This window comes from Cnephaeus nilssonii (assembly GCF_951640355.1).
Source record: "Cnephaeus nilssonii genome assembly, chromosome: 18".
NCBI classification, from domain to species: Eukaryota; Metazoa; Chordata; class Mammalia; order Chiroptera; family Vespertilionidae; genus Cnephaeus; species Cnephaeus nilssonii.
In genome coordinates this window covers 29,802,808-29,823,801 of record NC_137089.1, presented here as the reverse complement: position 1 = coordinate 29,823,801, position 20,994 = coordinate 29,802,808, and the positions used below count along the sequence as shown (strand labels likewise).

At 34.8% G+C, this 20,994-nt stretch overlaps 1 protein-coding gene across 3 annotated transcripts in view; it reads left to right on the top strand.

Annotated features, from left to right (window-relative positions):
- TMEM68 (transmembrane protein 68) overlaps nt 1–17,963 on the top strand; it is a 39,906-nt gene extending 21,943 nt beyond the window's left edge. For all 3 annotated transcript variants that reach the window (XM_079796093.1, XM_079796094.1, XM_079796095.1), the window contains 5 exons: nt 2,887–3,051; nt 5,669–5,862; nt 11,092–11,152; nt 13,169–13,308; nt 17,033–17,963. In XM_079796093.1, coding sequence (XP_079652219.1) covers nt 2,887–3,051; nt 5,669–5,862; nt 11,092–11,152; nt 13,169–13,308; nt 17,033–17,137 — 665 coding nt within the window. In that variant the 3' untranslated portion in view covers nt 17,138–17,963. The remainder of the gene's footprint in view (nt 1–2,886; nt 3,052–5,668; nt 5,863–11,091; nt 11,153–13,168; nt 13,309–17,032) is intronic.
- Nucleotides 17,964–20,994: the final 3,031 nt, after the last annotated feature.

Genomic DNA, 20,994 nt, shown 5'->3' with positions numbered 1-20,994 from the left:
CTAGATTACTTTGGATAGTGTGGACGTGTAAATAATATTACGTATTCCCATCCATGAGTTTAGAATATTTTTCCACTTATTTGTGAATTTTTCAGTTTCTTTCATCGTCATAGTTTTCAATGTGCAGGTCTTTAACTTTCTTGGTTACATTTATTCCTAGGTATTCTTTTTGATACAATTGTAAATGGGATTTTTTTTCTTAATTTCCTTTTCTAATAGTTTATTACTAATATATGGAAATGCAAGAGATATTTGTATATTGATTTTGTAGTCTGCAGTTTTACTGAATTTATTAGTTCTAACAGTGTTGTTTTTTGGTGGATTTTTTTAGGGTTTTCTATATATAACATCATGTAATCTGCAATTAGTGACAGTTTTACTTCCTTAACAATTTGGATATCTTTTATTTCTTCTTCTTGTCTTACTGCTTTGGCTAAGGCTTCCAGTACTGTGTTGAATGAAAGTGGTGAGATTGGGCATTCTTATTTAGTTTCTGATCTTAGAGGAAAAGCTTTCAGTTTTTCACTGTTGAATATTTTGCCTTCTGTGCTTGTCATATATGGTCTTTATTATTTTGAGGCACATTCCCTTCATACCCACTTTGTTAAAAGTTTTTGTCATAAATGGATGTTGATTTTGTCAAATGCTTTTTCAGCATCTCTACAGATGATCATATGATTTTGCTGTTCATATTGTTAATGTGGTTTAAACATGTTGATTGAGTTGTGAATGTTGACCCATCTTCACATCTTGAAATGAATCCTACTTGATCATGGTGTATGACCCTTTCAATTTGTTGTTGAATTTGGTATGCTAATATTTTGTTGAGGATTTTTTGACTTAATATTCCTCAGGGATATTGGCCTGTAATTCCCTTTCCTTATGGTATTCTTTTTATTTTTAATTTTTTTAATTTTTTATATTTTATTTATTTTTTACAGAGAGGAAGGGAGAGGGATAGAGAGTTAGAAACATCGATGAGAGAGAAACATCGATCAGCTGCCTCCTGCACACTCCGTACTGGGTATGTGCCCGCAACCAAGGTACATGCCCTTGACCGGAATCGAACCTGGGACCCTTGAGTCTGCAGGCCGATGCTCTATCCACTGAGCCAAACTATTTAGGGCGGCTTTGTGGTATTCTTGCTTGATTTTGGTGTCAGGATAATGTTCACTTTGTAAGATGAGTTTTGAAGTGTTTCATCCTCTTCTTTTTTTTAGAAGTCTTTGAGAAGAGCTGGTATTAATTATTCTTTGAATGTTTGGTAATATTCATCAGTGAAGCAATCTTGGCCTGGACTGTTGTTTATTGGAAGGTTTTTGATTACAGATTCTATCTCCTTACTAATAACCAGTCTATTCAAATGATCTATTTCTTTATGATAGTCTTAGAAAGTTTTATATTTCTTGGAATTTATCCATTTCTTCTAGGTTGTCCAATTTGTTGGCATATAATTGTTTATTGTTTGTATTTCTGTGGTATCAGTTGTGATGAATCCTCTTTCATTTTCTTAGAAGGTTGTATGTTCCTTAGAATTTATCCATTTCTTTTAGGTTGTCCAATTTGTTGGCATGTAATTATTCATTTTTTGTATTTTTGTGGTATCAGTTGTGAAGAATCCTCTTTCATCTGATTTTATTTGAGTCTTTTTTTCTTGGTGAGTCTAGCCAAGAAAGTGTATTGGAATTTGGTTAACAGTGTTAATCTTGTTTGTCTTTTCAAAAAAAAAAGATCTTGACTTCATTGATCTTGATTTCATTGATCTTTTCTATTATCTTTTTAGTGTTTCTTTTATTTCCATTTTGATCTATTCTAACATTTACTAATGTTGGGGTTTCTTTGTTCTGTTCCCCCCTGCCCCAGTTCCTTGAGGCATAAAGTTAAGTTGTTTATTTGAAATTTTTCTCGTTTCTTGAGGTAGGCATTTATTGCTATGAACTCCTTTCTTAGAACTGCTTTTGCTGCATCTTATTCAGTTTTAGTATGTTGCATTTCTTTTTTTTTTAATCCTCTCCCAAGGACATGCTTTTATTGATTTTTTTTTTAGAGAGAGAATAAAGGAGAGGGAGAGAGAGACATATGGAAATGAGAATGAAACATTGATTGGTTGCCTTCCATACATGCCCCTATCAGAGATCAAACCCACACCCTGACCAGTATGTACCCTTACCGGAAATTGAACCCTCCGCCTTTTAGTGTATGGGATGATGCTCCAACCAACTGAGCCACATGGGCCAGGGAAAATATGTTGCATTTTCATTTTTTATTGTCTCAAGGTATTGTTTTTTATTTCTCATTTGATGTCTTCATTGACCTATTTGTTCAGTAGGCTTTTTTCTTTTTGCTAGGACCTGCTTAGCCTGTGACCTGACGGGTGAGATGGGAAGAAAAAGGAGATCTTATTCCTAGAGCCATGATCACATTTCACATGCTCCTTGGAGTATCAGTTCCCAACTCCTATGATAAAATACTCAGAGTATTTTCCTCTGAAACATAGGTGGAGCTTACTCTAATATTCCTCACAATCCACCAACAGTACAGGATTGCCATAAAAAATGTATTGGTGTTTGGTAACAGTGTGAAGGGCAGTAGGCAGATTAATCTCTTTAGCTGGTGGAGAAGAAAAAGGTACTGTTGGGAAGCCAAGCTTGAACTGAGATTAAATTAGAAGAGTCATTCCTTTCCTCACGTCCACCACCCTTTTACAAATCCTGTCATTTGCTTCCCTTGCTGAAACCCTTGTTCTCTAATTTTACTTGTATTATTGGAGAGATGTTTTCTTATCATCCAGTTCAAATTTTTGATCACTGTTTTGCTTTGTTTTCTCCCTAAAGTATATTTAATAATAAGCATATTTTAAGTATTTACATTTTGTCTTTCTAACAGGTTATGAAGTTCATGGAATGGAAAAAATACCAGAAGGACCAGCACTTATAATTTTTTATCATGGAGCTATTCCCATAGATTTTTATTACTTCATGGCTAAAATTTTTATCCAAAAAGGCAGAACTTGCCGAGTCGTAGCTGATCACTTTGTCTTTAAAATTCCAGGTAAACTTTCACTGTTCATAATGTTAATTAACACAATCAAATTATGGGATAGTCTGTATCTTTGAGCTCTCTGGTATCATTTGGAAAAGCTTTTTGCCTTTTTAGTGTACACACGTGGAACTCCAATTTGGGAGCATCTAGTTATCCTCATTATGGCCAAAAGCTTATCTGATCTCTTTCTCTATAATCAGGTATTTAGTCCTAATTTTTCAAAGTTAAATCCTGAACTTTTACTTTTAAAAATAAAATTATAACTTTTGCCAAATAATGTATATTTTGGTGCAGAGAATCTATTATGTATTTTTTTTTATCATACTTCTTGACTTCATACTTGGTAGACTTATAACTTAGGATTGAGGACCATATTCTTTTTAATCTGTTCATAAAGGCTTTGTACCTTTTAAAAAAATTAATTAACCAAATGTTTTCAAACACAATAGAATTCTCTTTTAAAAATCTCTGTAAAATAAACGCATTGAGATTTAATCTTATCGTCTTTTATTAAATCACCAGAAACAAGCCAAAAAGTTTATAGTTTATTATCTGGAATAAAAAAAAAAAGTAATCTATCAACCAGACAGACAAACACCAAACTGAATTAAATAACAGTCTACTCAATGCCTTTCATAGACATGGTTAATGTTTTGGGTATCCTTATGTCACTAAAATGACATTTGTATTTTTTTAAATATATATTTTTATTGATTTCAGAGAGGATGGGAGAGGGAGAGATAGAAACATCAATGATGAGAGAGAATCATTGATTGGCTGCCTTCTGCATGCCCCCCCTAGGGCCATGGTCGGCATACTGCGGCTCACGAGCCACATGCGGCTCTTTGACCCCTTGAGTGTGGCTCTTCCACAAAATACCACGGCCTGGGCGAGTCTATTTTGAAGAAGTGGTGTTAGAAGAAGTTTAGGTTTAAAAAATTTGGCTCTCAAAAGAAATTTCAATTGTTGTACTGTTGATATTTGGCTCTGTTGACTAATGAGTTTGCCGACCACTGCCCTTGGGGATTGAGCCCATAACCCTGGGCATGTGCCTTTGATCTGAATCCAACCTGGGATCCTTCAGTCTGCAGGCCGATGCTTTATCCACTGAGCCAAACCAGCTAGGGCAGTCATTTTCATTTGTATTTTGTGTATAAACTAGACTATCAAAGGTTTTTCTTTAGAAAATAATATTATCACTTCATAGTAAAATTTGAAAATTAGAGGAAAAAACATCATTATACTAGTAATCTTGCTACTCTAATATAACCAGTTAGTCTTTTAATTTATTTTGTTTCATTCTTAATTCACATACTCACGTATTATGCAAACAACTTTGTTCTTTTAAAAAATATTTTAATGTTAGCATTAACATCTTACCATTTATAAAGAACAGTTTAAAAAATAATAATTTTTTAAGTAAAGAATAGTTTTAATGGATGACTAAGATATTTAATTACTTAGTTTTCTCTTATGAAACATTAGGGTACTTCCATTTTTTTCTTCTTATCTGTAATAGAAAGTGAATATTTTTATTTAGCCTTTGGCTTTTAAAATACTTTCCCCCTTTATGATCTTATCATTCAGGAAACCTTCCTTGTTCATTCATTTATTATGATATTGCTTCTAATTAAATCAGTGGGCTTTTAATGTAATGTAGCATGAAAATTACTTCAATTTTAATAATATTTATAAACTTGTTTCAGATCCTTAAACCTATGAGAAGGTTGATTAATCTGCATATTTTTTACTACTCATTTCATTTTCCAGTTTCAAGGAATAATATATACTATCATCAGTCCTCTGAAGTTTCAGTTTAGGATTTGCTTAAAATATTTAAGAACTTAACAGGATTATATTTTCATCTATAAATAGTTGTAATTTTTTAAATTGTATAATAGGACCTGCAATTAGCTGTTCCTAAGTCAAACACTCACTTTAGTAAAAACTCTTAATGATTTTGCTATTATTATTGACATAAATTTTTCTTGGAATTAGCATCATCTAACTTTTAATTTCAGTAGATTTTATTATGGCTTGCCAATTTTGGTAGGGCTAAGCATAGTCAGATTCACATGCTCTTGAGTGAGTCTTTCTTATAGGTTTAATGGAAGATTAGATTTGTGACTCCTGATAGGATATTATTTCTGATTGCTTTAATAAATGCTGTAGATAGTCTTTAGCCATGAGATGCTAGTGGAAGGAACTTTGGGTTAGATATACCTGGACCGGAATCTCTGCCCTGCATTTGCTTGGTGTGTGACTTTGAGCAAGCTACTTACACTCTGAGCCAGCTTTTCCTCTTCTGTAAAATAAGGATAAGAATCCCTGTTTTCCAAGGTTTTTATGAGTTTTAATTAAAAATTTGAATATGTGAAGTAGCCAGAGTAGTAGGTGATCACTAAGAGGTCATCAGTAGTAGGTGATGTATAAGATGAAGCTATTATTTTACCAGCAATATTAATCTTATGTTAACTTTGAGAGTTCTTGTTGATTTTTAAAAAGTTAAAAAGAATTTACTGATTTAAGTATAGATAGCACATTTTATAGGTTGTGAAGATGTTTGCTCTTGAAGAATTGGACAAGAAGTACTTAAGATATATATTCATGCTAATGTTTTTTACAGGGTTTAGTTTATTACTTGATGTATTTTGTGCTCTACATGGACCAAGAGAAAAATGTGTTGAAATTCTGAGGAGTGGTCACTTGTTAGCTATTTCACCAGGTGGAGTTCGAGAAGCCCTAATTAGTGATGAAACCTACAACATCATATGGGGTAATCGTAAAGGCTTCGCTCAGGTTGCAATTGATGCAGAAGTGGTGAGTTGTATAAAGCTAATTATTAAAGTAAAGCTAGATTGTATTTATAATAAATGTTTAAATAGTGAGCCAAAGTATATAAGAATTTAGATACTGTCATTGCAGTACTTTAAGTTAGTGTATATAACTCTTAACCTTTTGCACTCGGATGTCGAGTATGACTCAACACGGTTAGCATTAGAATAAAGGAACCGAGAAAAAAGCAAGCGAGTGCAAAGGGTTAAACAGTATAGAACTGTTCCTGTGGATGGGAAATGATCTGAAAAATTAAATCTGGAAATTTGGCAAATATTCAGCAAAATTTTATTTTACATTTGAAAATCCAGCATCTTTTAATCAGATTTGTAAAATTCTTTAGTTATACTTGTTTTCATAAGTAATAATCAGTCCACTTCTATGTATTTTAATCCTTTTGTACGATTGAGTTGGCATATGTCAGTGATGGTTGTTGGTTGGTTTCATTGCAATTCTTTTATCTGTGATCAATTTATATTACAAAAGGACTCAAATAATAAATGACTAATCATTTCTTATCAAGACATGTCATCAGCTATCTAGTAGTATGAATAAAAAATGACAAATAGGTGTTGGTGATATTTAGATCTTTTTAAAAGACTTTAAAAATGAATTTGTCAGTAAAGTTAGATGTTCTGGGATTTGCTGTAATTATTCTACTTAATAGGCTGAAAAATGTGAATACTATTTTATTTTTTTCTTTTGCTTTACAAAGTATTTCTCAGCCTTTGGGTCTCCATATTGTACTTTGTCCTATGAAACATTTATTATTCATGGAACGGTTTCTTCTTTGTTTTCTGTTTGTTTTAACTTTAGAGTGTCTGTGAGAAAAACAAGTAGTAGTATCTTGGACAAGGTGTGTTCTTTTTCTAGGCCAATCGATTAGCTAGAGACAGCTGCCAGTACTTTCACATTTTAGTTTTTTTGTGTACCCATTCTGCCACATAAAGAGACCAGTGTACACCTTTAGCTTGCCTATTCATCTTGCAAATACAGACTACTGAATAAAAAGAAAAAGCTAATGGATAATTCATTCTAAACCAACACTAGTATTTGAAAAAGAGTGGAAATTTTCTATTTTTTAATTTTAGGATTGTAATAAACACAATGCATTGAGCTCTATTCTCTCTTGTATACATGTACAAGAATTTTTAGGTAACTTCATCCTATTTAATAAAAGGCTAATATGCAAACCGACTGAGTGGCAGAACAACTGGTCACTGTGACACCCACTGACCACCAGGGGGAAGACACTCAACGCAGGAGCTGCCCCCTGGTGGTCAATGCGCTCCCACAGGGGGAGCACCGCTCAGCCAGAAGCCCTGAGCTGGGCTCATGGCTGGCGAGGGCAGTGGCAGTGGCAGGAGCCTCTCCCACCTCCGTGGCAGTGAGACATCCTCCAAGGGCTCCTGGACTGCGAGAGGGTGCAGGCTGGGCTGAGGGACCCCCCTACCCTCCCCCCCCACCCCCCAGTACAGGCCTCTAGTATCTAAATAAGTTGGGAAAAATTAGCCCATTTACTTTAGTTGGAAAACCAATAACAGATATAAAAGAAAATAGCATTTATTCTAATAAAATTATTTTTATGTATTATTTCAACCTATTAAAAAAATCTTTGAAATATAATAATTAGCCCCATTTTTAACATAAAAAAAACAGACTTTGACATGGTAAGTAACTTGTTTAGTGGTTCCCACTTTTTTAGTGGCAAAGTTAGGACTCCAAGACAATGTGAAGCTGATTCTTCAAGAATAATTTTAACAAAATACACATTCTCTTTCTCTTGCACATGTATGCATACACATACATACAGAGACACATGTATACATGTAAACAGAATGTAATGCTAGGTTACTTTTGCAACTACGTTGTATATAAAGTGTGCACAAGGAAAGGAATGAATAATTGTACTACAATATCAGGTTCTAATAAAGCGATGTTTGTAGCTTAAAGGCTTTAGCTTGCAGGCAAATTTAGGAACAACATGCTCAGAATATAGCCTGGAATACTGAGCCTTCTAGGCAAGCTTTCTCTGTTCAGTAGGTTCTGGAAATGTTCAGCTTCTGGGGAGTTAGGTATTTAAAGGATGATGTGTCCCCTGAAGTGTGTTTAAATAATGCATACTTCAATACAAACTTTGGGGTTCGTGTCAGTCAGTAGACATGAATCCAGCAGACAAGGCACAGTGGTGAATGTATGGGCTGAAAGTTTTCTGTTCCTTGGGCATTTTAAGTTCTCAATTCTAAAGTCATAACTATTTAAAACATTAAGATTTCAGCTTTCATTTTATTTTACACTAGTGATGGTTATCTAGATTGAAATCTGAATTTTTTACAAAAGCGTCAATGTATTTTGTCTTATGTGCTTGCTTTGTGAATTAACTCCATTGAATTTTAAGACCTTCACCTGACTTCTTTTCTTTACCTGACTTCTCTCTTTCCTAACTGTTTTTAATATTCCTGCTGCCTATATCTGACCTTTATGTTCTAGGTGCTAGGGATACAGGAGTGAACAAAACAATGTGTGTGCTATTAGGAGTTTTGGGAGAGGGGAGAGATATAGTAAATAAAAGATCAGTTAGTTATATGTGAGGTAATAAGTTCTATGAAGAAATCTATACCTAGTCTCTTTCCTGAAGTCCACCATATTTTACCACTTTCCAAAGCTGAATAGGAATGGCTTTTTAAATGTCAGCTTATTTAAATATCTCAAGTCCTGCTCACCAAGGCAGGTATTCCTGTATTAAGCAAATACTGATGGTAGACTGTAAGTGAAGTGTCACTCCCTCTTTACCCCTAGTTTTATCTATTCTAAAAACATTTAACTTGCTATATTTTGTGTATGGTTAAAAGTGTTTAATTTTTTTTTAAAATTTCTTTATTGATTAAGGTATCACATATTTGTCCTCATCCCCCCATTCCCATCCCACACCCCTCCCCACACATGCCCCCACCCCCCTGTTGTCCTTAACCGCTGGTTAGGCTCATATGCTTGCACACAAGTCCTTTGGTTGATCTCTCCCCTTTACTCTCACCCTCCCCTACCCTCCCTCTGAAGCCCGACAGTCTGATCCATGCCTCCTTGTTTCTGGGTCTGTTCTTGTTCATCAGTCTATGTTGTTCATTGTTTCCCCTAGATGAGTGAGATCATGTGCTATTTAGAAATACACTTATAAGAACCGAAAATGAGACAAGCAATGATGGTTATGGTGACAGGCAAATGAATCAGTCTGTAGTGAGTTTCTTTCTGGGCCAATAGTTCTTTTGAGACCCAAATTCAATGTCCAACAGTTCCTTATGTGTACATGTCAGCACTGACATTACAGTTCTGGATGGTGGACAAATGGTGGTAATGCAGGTCCGACTCTTTCTGGTTTGGTCCTGGGCAACCTGCAGTGATGCACAGCTGCTAACTGCTAGTATGGGAAGGCCACGTCAGCATCTTCCATCTCTGGACTGCTTCTCTTCTGTCTTCATGGCTGGAGTAGTCCTGTCGATTCCTCTCTGTTGCTGGAATCCACATGGTCTCGGAGTTGTTTTCTGAAAATATACAAACATATTCTCGACCAAAAGTTAATAAAGGAATATTTTCTATAAATTTGACTTGGGATCCTATTTCATTTTTTGCCCAAATGATTTTCCTCTGGCTTGTTTTGACACCTTGTGTGTTTTTCATGGGTGTCTTGCTTTTAGCCTTACAATTAATTTTCTAAAGTATTAATTTTCTAGATGTAATTTACTTACAGGATATTTTTCCTTACATGATATTCTTCTACTATGCCCTCCTTTTTTGATTTAAATGTTAGGAGGCTTTTGAAAAATTTATAATGTAGTCTTGATGGCTTTTAAATTTTAATTTTTTGCACTATAATACTGTTTTAGGTTCATTACATGGTGCACAATTTTATCATGAGATGAAGTACCAATAAAAATTTTAGTTAACACTTTAGGAACACCTTTTGCCCAGTACAATTAATTTTTCTAGAATATTCGCTTGTTTCAACTAGCCAATTTAAATTTGCCTGAAAACTTGACTACTATTTTACTGTCAAATTTATTACTCTAACAACAATCTTATTTTACCCTGTAAATATTAGTGGAAGGGATTATTTGCCTTCTTGAGTAGGTCCTGAGCATTCCTGGTGGTAGGCTGGATTTAGATATCGTAAACCCACTTCCCCACACCATGAGTACAAGACAACTCAAACAATTCTTGTTGGAGTGAGAGGGCAGCTGTTGTCGGCCAAGTCTCTGTCGGTCACCTGGGTCCTGATCTGAGCTGGGCATGGGAAGCACGAAGCAGCCATGGAGGCAGGAGACCTCCCTTGGAAGGGGCTAGGGTTCAGGCCCCTGCAATGTTGGGGGGGTGAGGGTCTGTGCCCCACCTCTGTTGATCCCCAAATTCTCTCCTGATGGCCCCTCTGCGACTGTGCCTGTCTTAGGTTGTTCCTTCCTTGAGGAATCTTACCCGTCTCTGGCTAACCAGCCATCCTCCGGGGAAGTGTTCAATTTTTTATCTACTTTAGTTCTACAGTCGCATACCCTTCTCATATGCTCCTTTGCTACTTCACCCATTGTTTAATGACATCTAGTTAAGGTCTTCATTTTAAAAATTATACTTAATTATTAATATTCATAGAAAAATGAAAACCTTGAACTTGTAAGAAGAAATTCTCTAAAATTAATGATGTGAAGAATTCTTTCATATATATGCTTTTCCTTTTTTGTGGTGATATACTTTTCATTGACGTTGAGCATCTTTATATTTAATACGCTCACAAAAATAAATGGTGTTTTACTAATTTCTGTCATTTAAATTTATATAAATTTTCCGGTAGAGAGAATCTCTGTCTTGTAACTTTACTCAGCGAACATACTATTCAGCAGCCACCTGGAACCAATTTGATTTCCCACATTTATTTTACTTAATTAATGATTATTATAATCTTTGAGTATTCAGGATTTATGTGGAATGAATAGGAAAGTTGGTAAACTAAATATTATATATTACCACTAGAGGGTAGTGTTTCTAATTTATATTTCTACAAATGACCAAGTTTAGACTGATAAATCACACTAGTGATAAAAATATACCTTTATTTTAAAAGTACCTTATTTTAATCTTAAACAGATCCTCAGAAGTTTTCATTAGTTACTCAATGGAGACATTGAATAGATTAATATATTTACTTTTTAATCCAAATTTTCTCTTTAGCCCATTATTCCTATGTTTACACAAAATATTCGTGAAGGATTTAGATCACTTGGAGGAACAAGTAAGTTCTGGTTCATTTGGTTTTTCTAATGATAGTGTAATATTTATAACAATATTTTAGTTTTTGTTTTTTACTTGTATAATATAATATTTTAAATATTTGGGCTTTGAACTCTATGTAGTTTCAAAATTTAGATTTTTCCCCATTTAGATGTTTTTCTATTTAAAGACTAAATGATAATGTTTTAAGTAATGGCAGCTCTTAGATGTTAGGTTTTTGTTCTATGTACATACTAAAGCTTATTTGTCATTAACTTTTTAAAATTACCAAGTAAATTACCTACTTACTTTTGTTAAAACATGTTGTTTAAGGTTAGGAGAAATTTACATATAACTTAGACTATCTTCTTACCTCACCCCTGAAGAAGTTGCAGCTTTAAAAATGAATGACAATAATATTGAAGTAAGATGAACAACCAAAGAAGATATAATTTGCCTTGGTTTATTTCTGTTACTTTTTTAAAAATATGTTTTGTTGATTTTTAGAGAGAGAGAAAGGGAGAGGGATAGAGAGTTAGGAGCATTGATGTGAGAGATCTATTGGCTGCCTTCCCCACTGGGGATTGAGCCCACAACCCAGGCATGTGCCCTGACCGGGGATTGAACCAGTGACCTCTTTGTTCATGGGTCGACACTCAATCACTAAGCCACATCAGCTGTTACTTTTCTTTTACTTTTTTAATTTGTTTTTAAAGTATTTTGAACCACGATACGTTTACTTCTTTTTGCCGACCTTCAACTTATTGGTAGCAAAATAAGCTCTGAATCTAGTTATAGGAGTGATAATTAGATATGTTTTTTCCTGCAGGGTCTCGTTTTCTTTTTATTTTGAAAATTTCAGTTTGTTTTTATACCCTATGCTTTATGTATTCCATTTGGTTGATTGTTATTTTAAATCCCTAGCACTATATTGTTAGTGTTTATATCCACATACAAATCCCCTTCTGAAGAACTTTAAAATTCTGTTGTTTCTTTTATGTCCAACATTGATGTATTGTTGGTATTCCATTACATTTTATAGGTCTTCCCCCCCCCCCCTCAAATTTAAAGTGGAAAGGCAGGTTGATGAGATGTTTAATTTTTGTTGTGGAAATATTTCTTCTAATTTTCTCTCAGATCATTTCATCAGAATTTAAGTTGCATACCAGCAATTATCCCTAATTTTACTTCTTTACATGCAAAGTGGTTTTAAAATTTTTTTCTTATTACTTTTTAACGTGTTTTACTTTAATAGTTGAATATCTCAAAAATTAGTGTCTAGTGATCTTAGTATTACTTTGCGTCTTATGGTGTATTCTGTTTTTTTATATATAAACAGTGTTTTCAAATTCCAGTACAACTCATGATTATGTGTTACATGTCCCTTGACTTTCTTGGATTTATTTTTTTTGAAACTTAGCCTTAAATTTTGTCAGTTTATTTTGCATTATTGCCACTTTTATCTTGCTAAATTTTATATTGATCATTACCAGTAGTAATTCTTTGCTTTGTTACATTTTTCCTAATTTACAATAATGTTTTAGTCTTTACCTAGTTTATTGATGCATTTTAGTCTCATGTTTATGTGAATTTATTTTATGCTTCCATTTTTTCTTCTTTTTTCATGTAAATCACATATTTTTGAGTCTAGACTTTTTAGCTTCTGGTTTTGGGTTCAGTCTTTATCCTTTATTTTGCAATAATAGTACTTGGTTTGCCTTTAAAATCCTCATATTTTTAAAAGCTCATTTAAAAATATTAATAGACCTTGTTTTTTTTTGAGAATTTTTAAGTTTACAGAAAAATCGAACAGAAAGTACAGAGTGTACCCATAAACCCCCTCATCACCCTCCAGATTTTTCTGTTAACATCTTGCACATTTGTTACAACTGATGAAAAACTCGTCTTTAAAAAAATGTTAATTTCCAAGAGATGATATTATTTGCCACTTTCTTTTAAATCTTACATAATTGAGAGTTTACAATTACATGTTCAGAATTTGTAACAAATTAAAATGATTTTGTTTACTTTAAAACAGGGTTATTTAGGTGGCTTTATGAAAAATTTCGCTATCCATTTGCTCCAATATATGGAGGTTTTCCAGTGAAGTTTCGTACCTACTTAGGTGATCCCATTCCATATGATCCAAAGTTAACAGCAGAAGAATTAGCCGAAAAGGTAAATTATACTTTCTTAGTCCTTGTATAGATTTTTTTGACTTTCAATTATTATATTAAAATTAATTCATTATTTTTTAATTTATTTTACAAGTATGCTCTAGATCAGTGGTGATTTCCTCCCCAGGGTGCATTTGCCAATCTGGAGACATTTTTCATTGTCACAATGAGAAGTGGTGGTGCTACTGGCATCTAGTGAGTAGAGGTTGAGGATGGTGATAACCATCCTGCACTTCCCAGGACAGTCCCTCACTACAAAGAGCATCTATTCTAAAATGTGACAATTAAGAAAATGTCTATAGACATTGCCATATGTCGCCTGGGGCATAAAGTCAACCCTGGTTGAGAACTACTGTGCTAGGGTATTATGGAAGCACAAAGGAAAGGTATCTGAATGAGATCAGGAACACTTCAAGGGAGGTGATGCTTGAATTCTATTTGGAAAGACATGAAGGGATTAACTGGACAAGGAGTAATGAGGTAGAGGAAATGGAATGTATAAAGGGATGACAACATGAAATAGCCTGAACTCTGGGGAGTTGAAGGTGGTCTGGTATAGCTAGAAGGAATATTTTAGGAGATGAGACTAGAAATTTAGGAAGGTTCTGGGCTATGATGGCTTATTATTGATTTGTTCACGGAAAGCCGGAGAGCTATTAAAGCAGGTGAGTGATGTAATAGGTTTGCATTTAGAAAGATTACTAGAAGCAATATGGAGGCTAAATTTCAGTGATACTAGTATGAAGCTCAAAGGGGAAAGAGACTGCTTTGTGAGGGAAAAAATGGGAAAGCTTTCTAGAATGAGGGCATTTGAAGTGGGTCTTGAAAGTGGGCATGTCCTAGACATGCAGACTTGGGGCAGGAGGCAGAGTATGAACAAAGCAGCAGTGGGAGGAGCTGAGCTGACTGCACGTACCAACAGTGTCCAGCAGTCCCATGTGATTAGAACAGCAAGGTGGGGAGTGACTGCCTAATTCCCCGCTAGGAATTTTGCAAAGCACATTAACATATTAAAGATTCTAAGAAGGCTTGCAATAAGTGGTCTATTTAGCTTTGTTTCAAAGAGCATTTTCAACTCTCATTCTACCAAAACCCTATCCCTGTTTTTCCTTGAATAGCACTTAATAACAGCTGTGGAATAGACTTGGGGTCACTAGCTTAGTGGATACAGTTTGATCAATGAAACCAGAAAAGCAAGTAGGAGCTACATTTTTAGGCCCTTAAGCACAGACTAGGGGATTTGTCTATTAAACACATATCAATTTGGAATAGGCCTCTGCTTGGAAGCAGTTCATATCAGTTCCACTTAAATTGTTTTTGGCCAAAGCAAGCAGATATGTAATCTCTTCCTCTACAATGGTTTATGATGATACTAGCAATTGTGATGACTTAGATGCATAAAAATTAAAGGGCCCTTTTTAAGAGCAGAGGTTATGCTATGAATTTTTGTGTCTCCAGTTCCTAGTACAGTGTTAGGTATTTAATTAGATCTCACTAAAAGTTTGATGAATGAATGAGTTAGATAATGATCTTATCTACTTGAAAGGTAGAGCAAGATACAGATTTGAGGGATTTTACAGAGATAGAATGCATCAGGCCTGAAAGCTAATTCTGTATAGTTACTTGCAGGATATCTATGCTTATTTTTATATACGTAGGTTTTTGAAACTATTTTACTGAAGTTTGGGAAAGAAGTCAGAATTGGTGATGAAGATTTAGAAGTCATTTGCACTGAGATAATTACTGAAGCCATGAGCTTTACAGAACAGTTTAGAGAGAGAAAGAAGAGGACTGAGGACAGACTGTAGAGGATGTAACATTTAAGGAACAGGCCGTGGAAAACAACCAAAGCTGGCTGAAAGAGAAATAGCAGAGACATAGAACCAGTAAATTTGTGTGAGAGAAGTCAGCAGGTGAGGTTTTTAAAAAAATAGGAAAGATCAGTAACATCCATTCCTGCAAAGAGATCAAGAAAGATGAGATAAAACCACTCAGTTTGCTATTATACTTTTCAGAGAGTATGAAATAACATAAAAAGCAATAAATGTCATATTGAATCATCTAGAAAATGGGATGAATGTGTTATGACTTTTATATCAGCCTATTGTATGCATAGCTTTTTTTAAAGTTTTTAAATTTGTGATAAATATATAACATAAAATTTATCAACTTAACCATTTTTAATTTAAGTGTATGGTTCAGTAGAGTTGAATATACTTACATTGTTGTGCAACTGATCTCTAGAACCTTTTCCTCTTGCAAAACTCTAGCCAAACCCACTAACTCTCCATTCCTTCAACAGCTGCTTTCCTGTGGTCCTTTTCCTCATGCTTTTTCCTTCACTGTTACTGAAATCTTACTGGTCCTTGGAAACTCAGACCAAACAGTACCTCATTACTTTTTCTGGTTGTTGCCCATCAAATGGGCTCACAAGTTGGAACTTCCAAATACTTTCCTTCGCCCTGGCCGGTGTGGCTCAGTTGGTTGGGTGTCATCCCTTGCGCTGAGAGGTTGCTGGTTCCATTCCCACTCAGGTTGTGTGCTCGATCCCCAGTATGCAGGAGGCAGCCAAAGGATGTTTCCCTCTCCCTCTCTCTCTAAAATCAATAAGAACATTTAAAAACAAACAAATACTTTTTCACATTTCAGATGACACATGTCACAAATGATCTTACATTTTAATTACTTTGTATTTGATTATGATTGTTAACGTATGAGCTCCTTGAGATTTGAGACTTGTTTCATTGATGTTGTAGCTTCCAAAGCACCTAATATTTTTTGAATAAGTTTATAAAAATTTAAAATATACTTCACAAAACATAAGCTGTGTGTTAGTCACTGTGCCAAATACCTGAAGACATGGTTTCAATTTCATTTCATCCTTATATTTGTATGAAATAGTTCTCATTTTACTGAGTTATGAAAATTTGTGGTTTGGAGAGGCATGTTTTTAAAATATGTCTTTGGGATAGGGTGTATTAGTTATATTTAATTAGAGAGGAAGTTTCAGAATTTGTGTAAACAAGGCTCATTGAAAGGTTAGCATCTAAAAGGAAGCATGGATGCGTGTGCAATAAAACATTTTTTTAGATAGCCACAGCTAATTTCAAAGTGAAAATTGTTGAAATTTGTCATGAATGGAAAACAAATAGTTTTAGATTTCTTCTTATATCCTAATTGTTATGACTTAATTTAAATTCCTGTTAAACTGTCTAGAAATTTAGGTAATGAACCAAAGTATATCAGCTCATTCATTCAAAGTTTTCCTCACTTTTTCATTTTTCATTGCCTGATATAATTTTTTGGTGTGTATGGTAATAAAGGAAAAATGTACAACAGTTTATTAATGGATGGAAAGGAGTGAAACTTCATTTGGCTATTAGAAAATTTTTTGCTACTTTTTTTTTTAAATTTTTTTCCCTTAGTTATTTAAAAAGTGTTTCTTGAGTGCAAGGCATTGCTGTAGTCAATGCTGGAAAAATGCTGAGATGTATCTCTGGTGTAGAAAATATTCATTTGGACAATACTGTAATTCAAGCATAATAAAATAAGTATAAGAAATATACTATGGGTGTACTAAGATGGAAACCATTAATTCTGAAGAGAGATGGGTGCTAAATTAGGAAGGACTTCTTGAAAGTAGTAGTACATTAAAATTTTTACAAAATAGATGATCTATATTGAGAACTAAAAGAATAATGGCTTTTCTTTTGTTTTCTTAATAGACGAAGAATGCTGTTCAAGCTTTGATTGATAAGCACCAAAGAATACCAGGAAACATTATGAGTGCTTTGTTAGAACGTTTTCATAAAAGTCAAAACAGCCACTAGAAGACGATTTAATATATTTATATTATGTTTGTGTCTATGGTACTGTCTTTTAAATTTTGTAGGTTTCATAATTAGTATTTTTGTAAAAATCATGTTAAAAGCATCTTTTGTTGAACTTGTAAAATTGTATTATACATTTTGTTTCATGCAGTTATGTCATATTTAAACAATAACTCATTACATGCCTAACAATTCAGAAAATGATCATGTTTCTTCTTATAAATTCCTAATAATGTATGGTAAACATATAGATTATTAGAGTTAGGTTTAATAGCAATTTAGGTTAAACAAACATTCCTAAATAATGTATCTACTTTCTGTATCTGTTGTACTGAGCTAATTTCGCAAGATGGTATAACCTACGGTTAGTGCAGATGCTTAAGCTAGAAAAAGAATGCTTTTATCTGCTTTTCATTCCTTCCATGACCTTGGGCAAGTCACATAATGTTTTTGTGCCTCAACAATGCCAGAGGGGAGGATGACTGGATGAAGAAGGTGAAGGTGTTAGCTAAAGAACATACATGCATACCCTATGGACATCTCCAGACAATAGTGTGGTGAAAAGGGAGGGGGAGGGGGGATGAGTGGAGGTGGGCAAAGGGGGGCAAATTGGGGGACATCTTTAATAGTGTCAACATTAAAAAACAAAAAACAATTTACTTTTTAAAAAACATGTTAATACTATGGTTAATAGAAAATTCTTTGTATTTGCTTGATAACTGTAGAATTGAAATTATAATTGAATTAAGATAAGATCTTTCAGAAGTTTATGTATATGTTTTGTCACAGGATGTTTAAATTATTCCTTCAGGTATAACGTCAAGTTGCCAACCACAGTGAAAAAGATGTACTGTTTTTCAAATTGAATAAAAAAAAAAGTAAAATTTCTAATTGTTTTTAATAAGAATCTGTAACATTGTCAGCCCTATAATATGGCATTAATAGTGTCCAGCTTAAAACCACTTGCAGGTTAAAAGTCACTGTCATGCTCTGCATTTTATATGTCAGAAGGATGCTAGGCTGATGAAAGCAGAGTTAGAGAAAGCTCTGCTTTTGCTTAATATCATGACTTATTCATTCGACTTTGCAACCAGTCAAATAGTTTGTTTCAATAAAAATATACTTGAATGATGAATTTATGTGAACACAAAGCTTTCTGAAAAATTAGTGGCTTTTGATTTGTTGTTTCCTTGAAATCTGAATTATAAAAGTATTTAAGCAAAATAGTACCAGAAATCCAATGCAATATCTCCCTTTCCCTTTTTTAGATATTAAACTATGTACTTGAATTTTTGTGTATTTTTGTATAACAAGTATGTATGTATGTATGTGTAATATATATAAAATTAAGCAACGTAAAAATAAATATAAAGCTGAATTGCAATTCATTTTCTTATGAAATTTTATGTGGCATTTTCTTATTTTAAACTGATTTATTTCTCACTCACAAATTGATGTATCTCAACCAGAATGAATAAACCTTACTTTTAATGTAAAAATATATTTTAATTTCATTTTTAATGAAAAGAGTCAGTGATTCTTTGAAGTATTTTTCTTATAGCAATGAGCAGTGTTTTTTTTTAAATTGGTACACATTTCCAGAATAAATGATTATAAAATGAATGAGATACTGTTTTTGAGTAAATATTGGGTTTTAACAAGAAAGAACAACATTCATTGATAACGCAGCAAAAGTTTTTTGTTTTTTTACACTAAGTTTTATTGCTTATTTAAAACCTTACTACTTTGTTCTCTGGTACTCAGACTAATGTAAGATCTTTTTCATGGCTATTTGAATTTAAACCCTAGTTAGAAGGATGAGAGAATATGACTAAATATAGAAATAAATAATAATGGAAAAGGGGTGTTCTTAACCCTTTTTGAAGGGAGTATTTACAAGTTAGAATCTAATGGAACTTATTACTCCCCAGAAGTATGAACATGGCTCATTTTTATGGGAAATCTTTCATACTCTTTAAGAATATTTCATTTTGAAACAATTTCAGATTTACAGAAAAGTTGCATAGTACTCCCATATATTCTGCACCCAGTTTCAGCAATTGTTACTGCACATTTGTTTTATTCTCTACGCATTTCTCTTTTCCTATCACTCTCCACATATATTTCTATAATCTTTTTCTTCTGAATCATCTATTAGTAAATTACAGACAACGTGCCCCTAAACTATAGGCCATTCATTAATAGCACCACAGAACAATAACCCAAATCAGGAAATTTATCTTTCATATAATAGTATCCTCTGATCCAAAGACTGGATTCAAATTTCAGTTGTCTCAATAATGTCCTGTATATCAATTTCTATTCTTATCCATGGGTAGATCTGACACTATGTTTGTTGAATGGACGTGGCAAGTGTCCATTGTTGTCTTTATATTATTTTTCATGTTCAGAGATGTTGCCTATTTATGTGAATGTAACCAAGAGAATAGATGTGAATTTACATATCTCATCCATGTTGCACATGTTGACTTCTACACATTGGGTTTGTGGTGTTAGGGTTATTTGGCATTATGGGTAGCTTTGTGGTACTGTTTTAAATCATAAATCAGTATTTGTGAAACAACCGGACAGCAGCTATTTACTTACCCTAATCTCACCATTTCAAAAAGCTACATGTTACTCTGTCTCTCAAAAAAAAATTCTCTAACACAATGCTGTTTTTGGCTTCCTGTTCAATTAATGAAGAGAATTCTCAACAATATCTATAATAATAAAAGCATAATATGCTAATTAGACCAGACATCCTTCCGGATGACCTTCTGGATGAGGCTGGGGCTGGGAGGGAAGCATAGGTCCCGGGTGCCAGTGCCGGCAGCCAGGGGAAGGAAGGCCTACTCTTAAATGAATTTCATGCATTGGGCCTCTAGTACATATCCTATCTAATAATAGACAAATATGCAAATTGACCATACCTCTGACACACCCACAAGCCATGCCCACCATCCAATCAGAGCGAGTATGCAAATTAACCCAAACCAAGATGGCTACAGCCACAGAGAGCAAGGTTTCCTAGGTAACAGAGGAAGCCAAGCTTTCCACCTGCCCTTGCCAGGCCTAAGCCTCCACTCAAGCTACAAAGTTTCAATTATGGAAGGTAAACAAATGGTGGCAGAATGGAGCTTGAGAGAGCAGGCCAGGGTTGCCACCGGCAACAGGGGAAGCAAAGCTTTCGGCACACCCTGGCCAGACTCCCCCGCTTAAGGCAATAAAGTTTCAATTATAACCCCAACACAAATGGCTGCTGGCCGCTGAGGGAGCCCCAGGCTTGGCTCTGCTCCAGGCTACAAAGTTTCAATTGTAGAAGGAAAATAAATTCCAGCTACCAGGGCCTCCACTTTGGTTGCCAGGGGGCGTGGCCAGCCTGCAAACCACCACAGGCTCCTTGCTCAGGCCGGCCCACACCCCAAGGGAACCCCCATCTGATCCAGGACGCCCTTCAGGGCAAACCAGCTGGCCCCCACCCCTGTACCAGGCCTCTATCCTATCTAATAAAAGAGTAATATGCAGACTGATCATTACTGCAACACACAATATAGCTGCCCCCATGTGGACACAAGATGGCCAGCAGGAGAGGGCAGTTGGGAGGCACCCAGCCTGCAAGGGAGGGCAGTTGAGAGGGACCAAGCCTGCAAGGGAGGGCAGTTGGAGGTGATCAACCCTGCAGGAGAGGGCAGTTAGGGGTGACCAGGCTGGCAGAGGAGGGAAGTTGGGGGCAAACAGGCTGGCAGCAGAGTGGTTAGGGTGTGATCAGGCTGGCAGGCAGAAGCGGTTAGGGGCAATCAGGAAGGCAGGCAGGCAAGCAGTTGGGAGCCAGCAGTCCTGGATTGTGAGAGGGA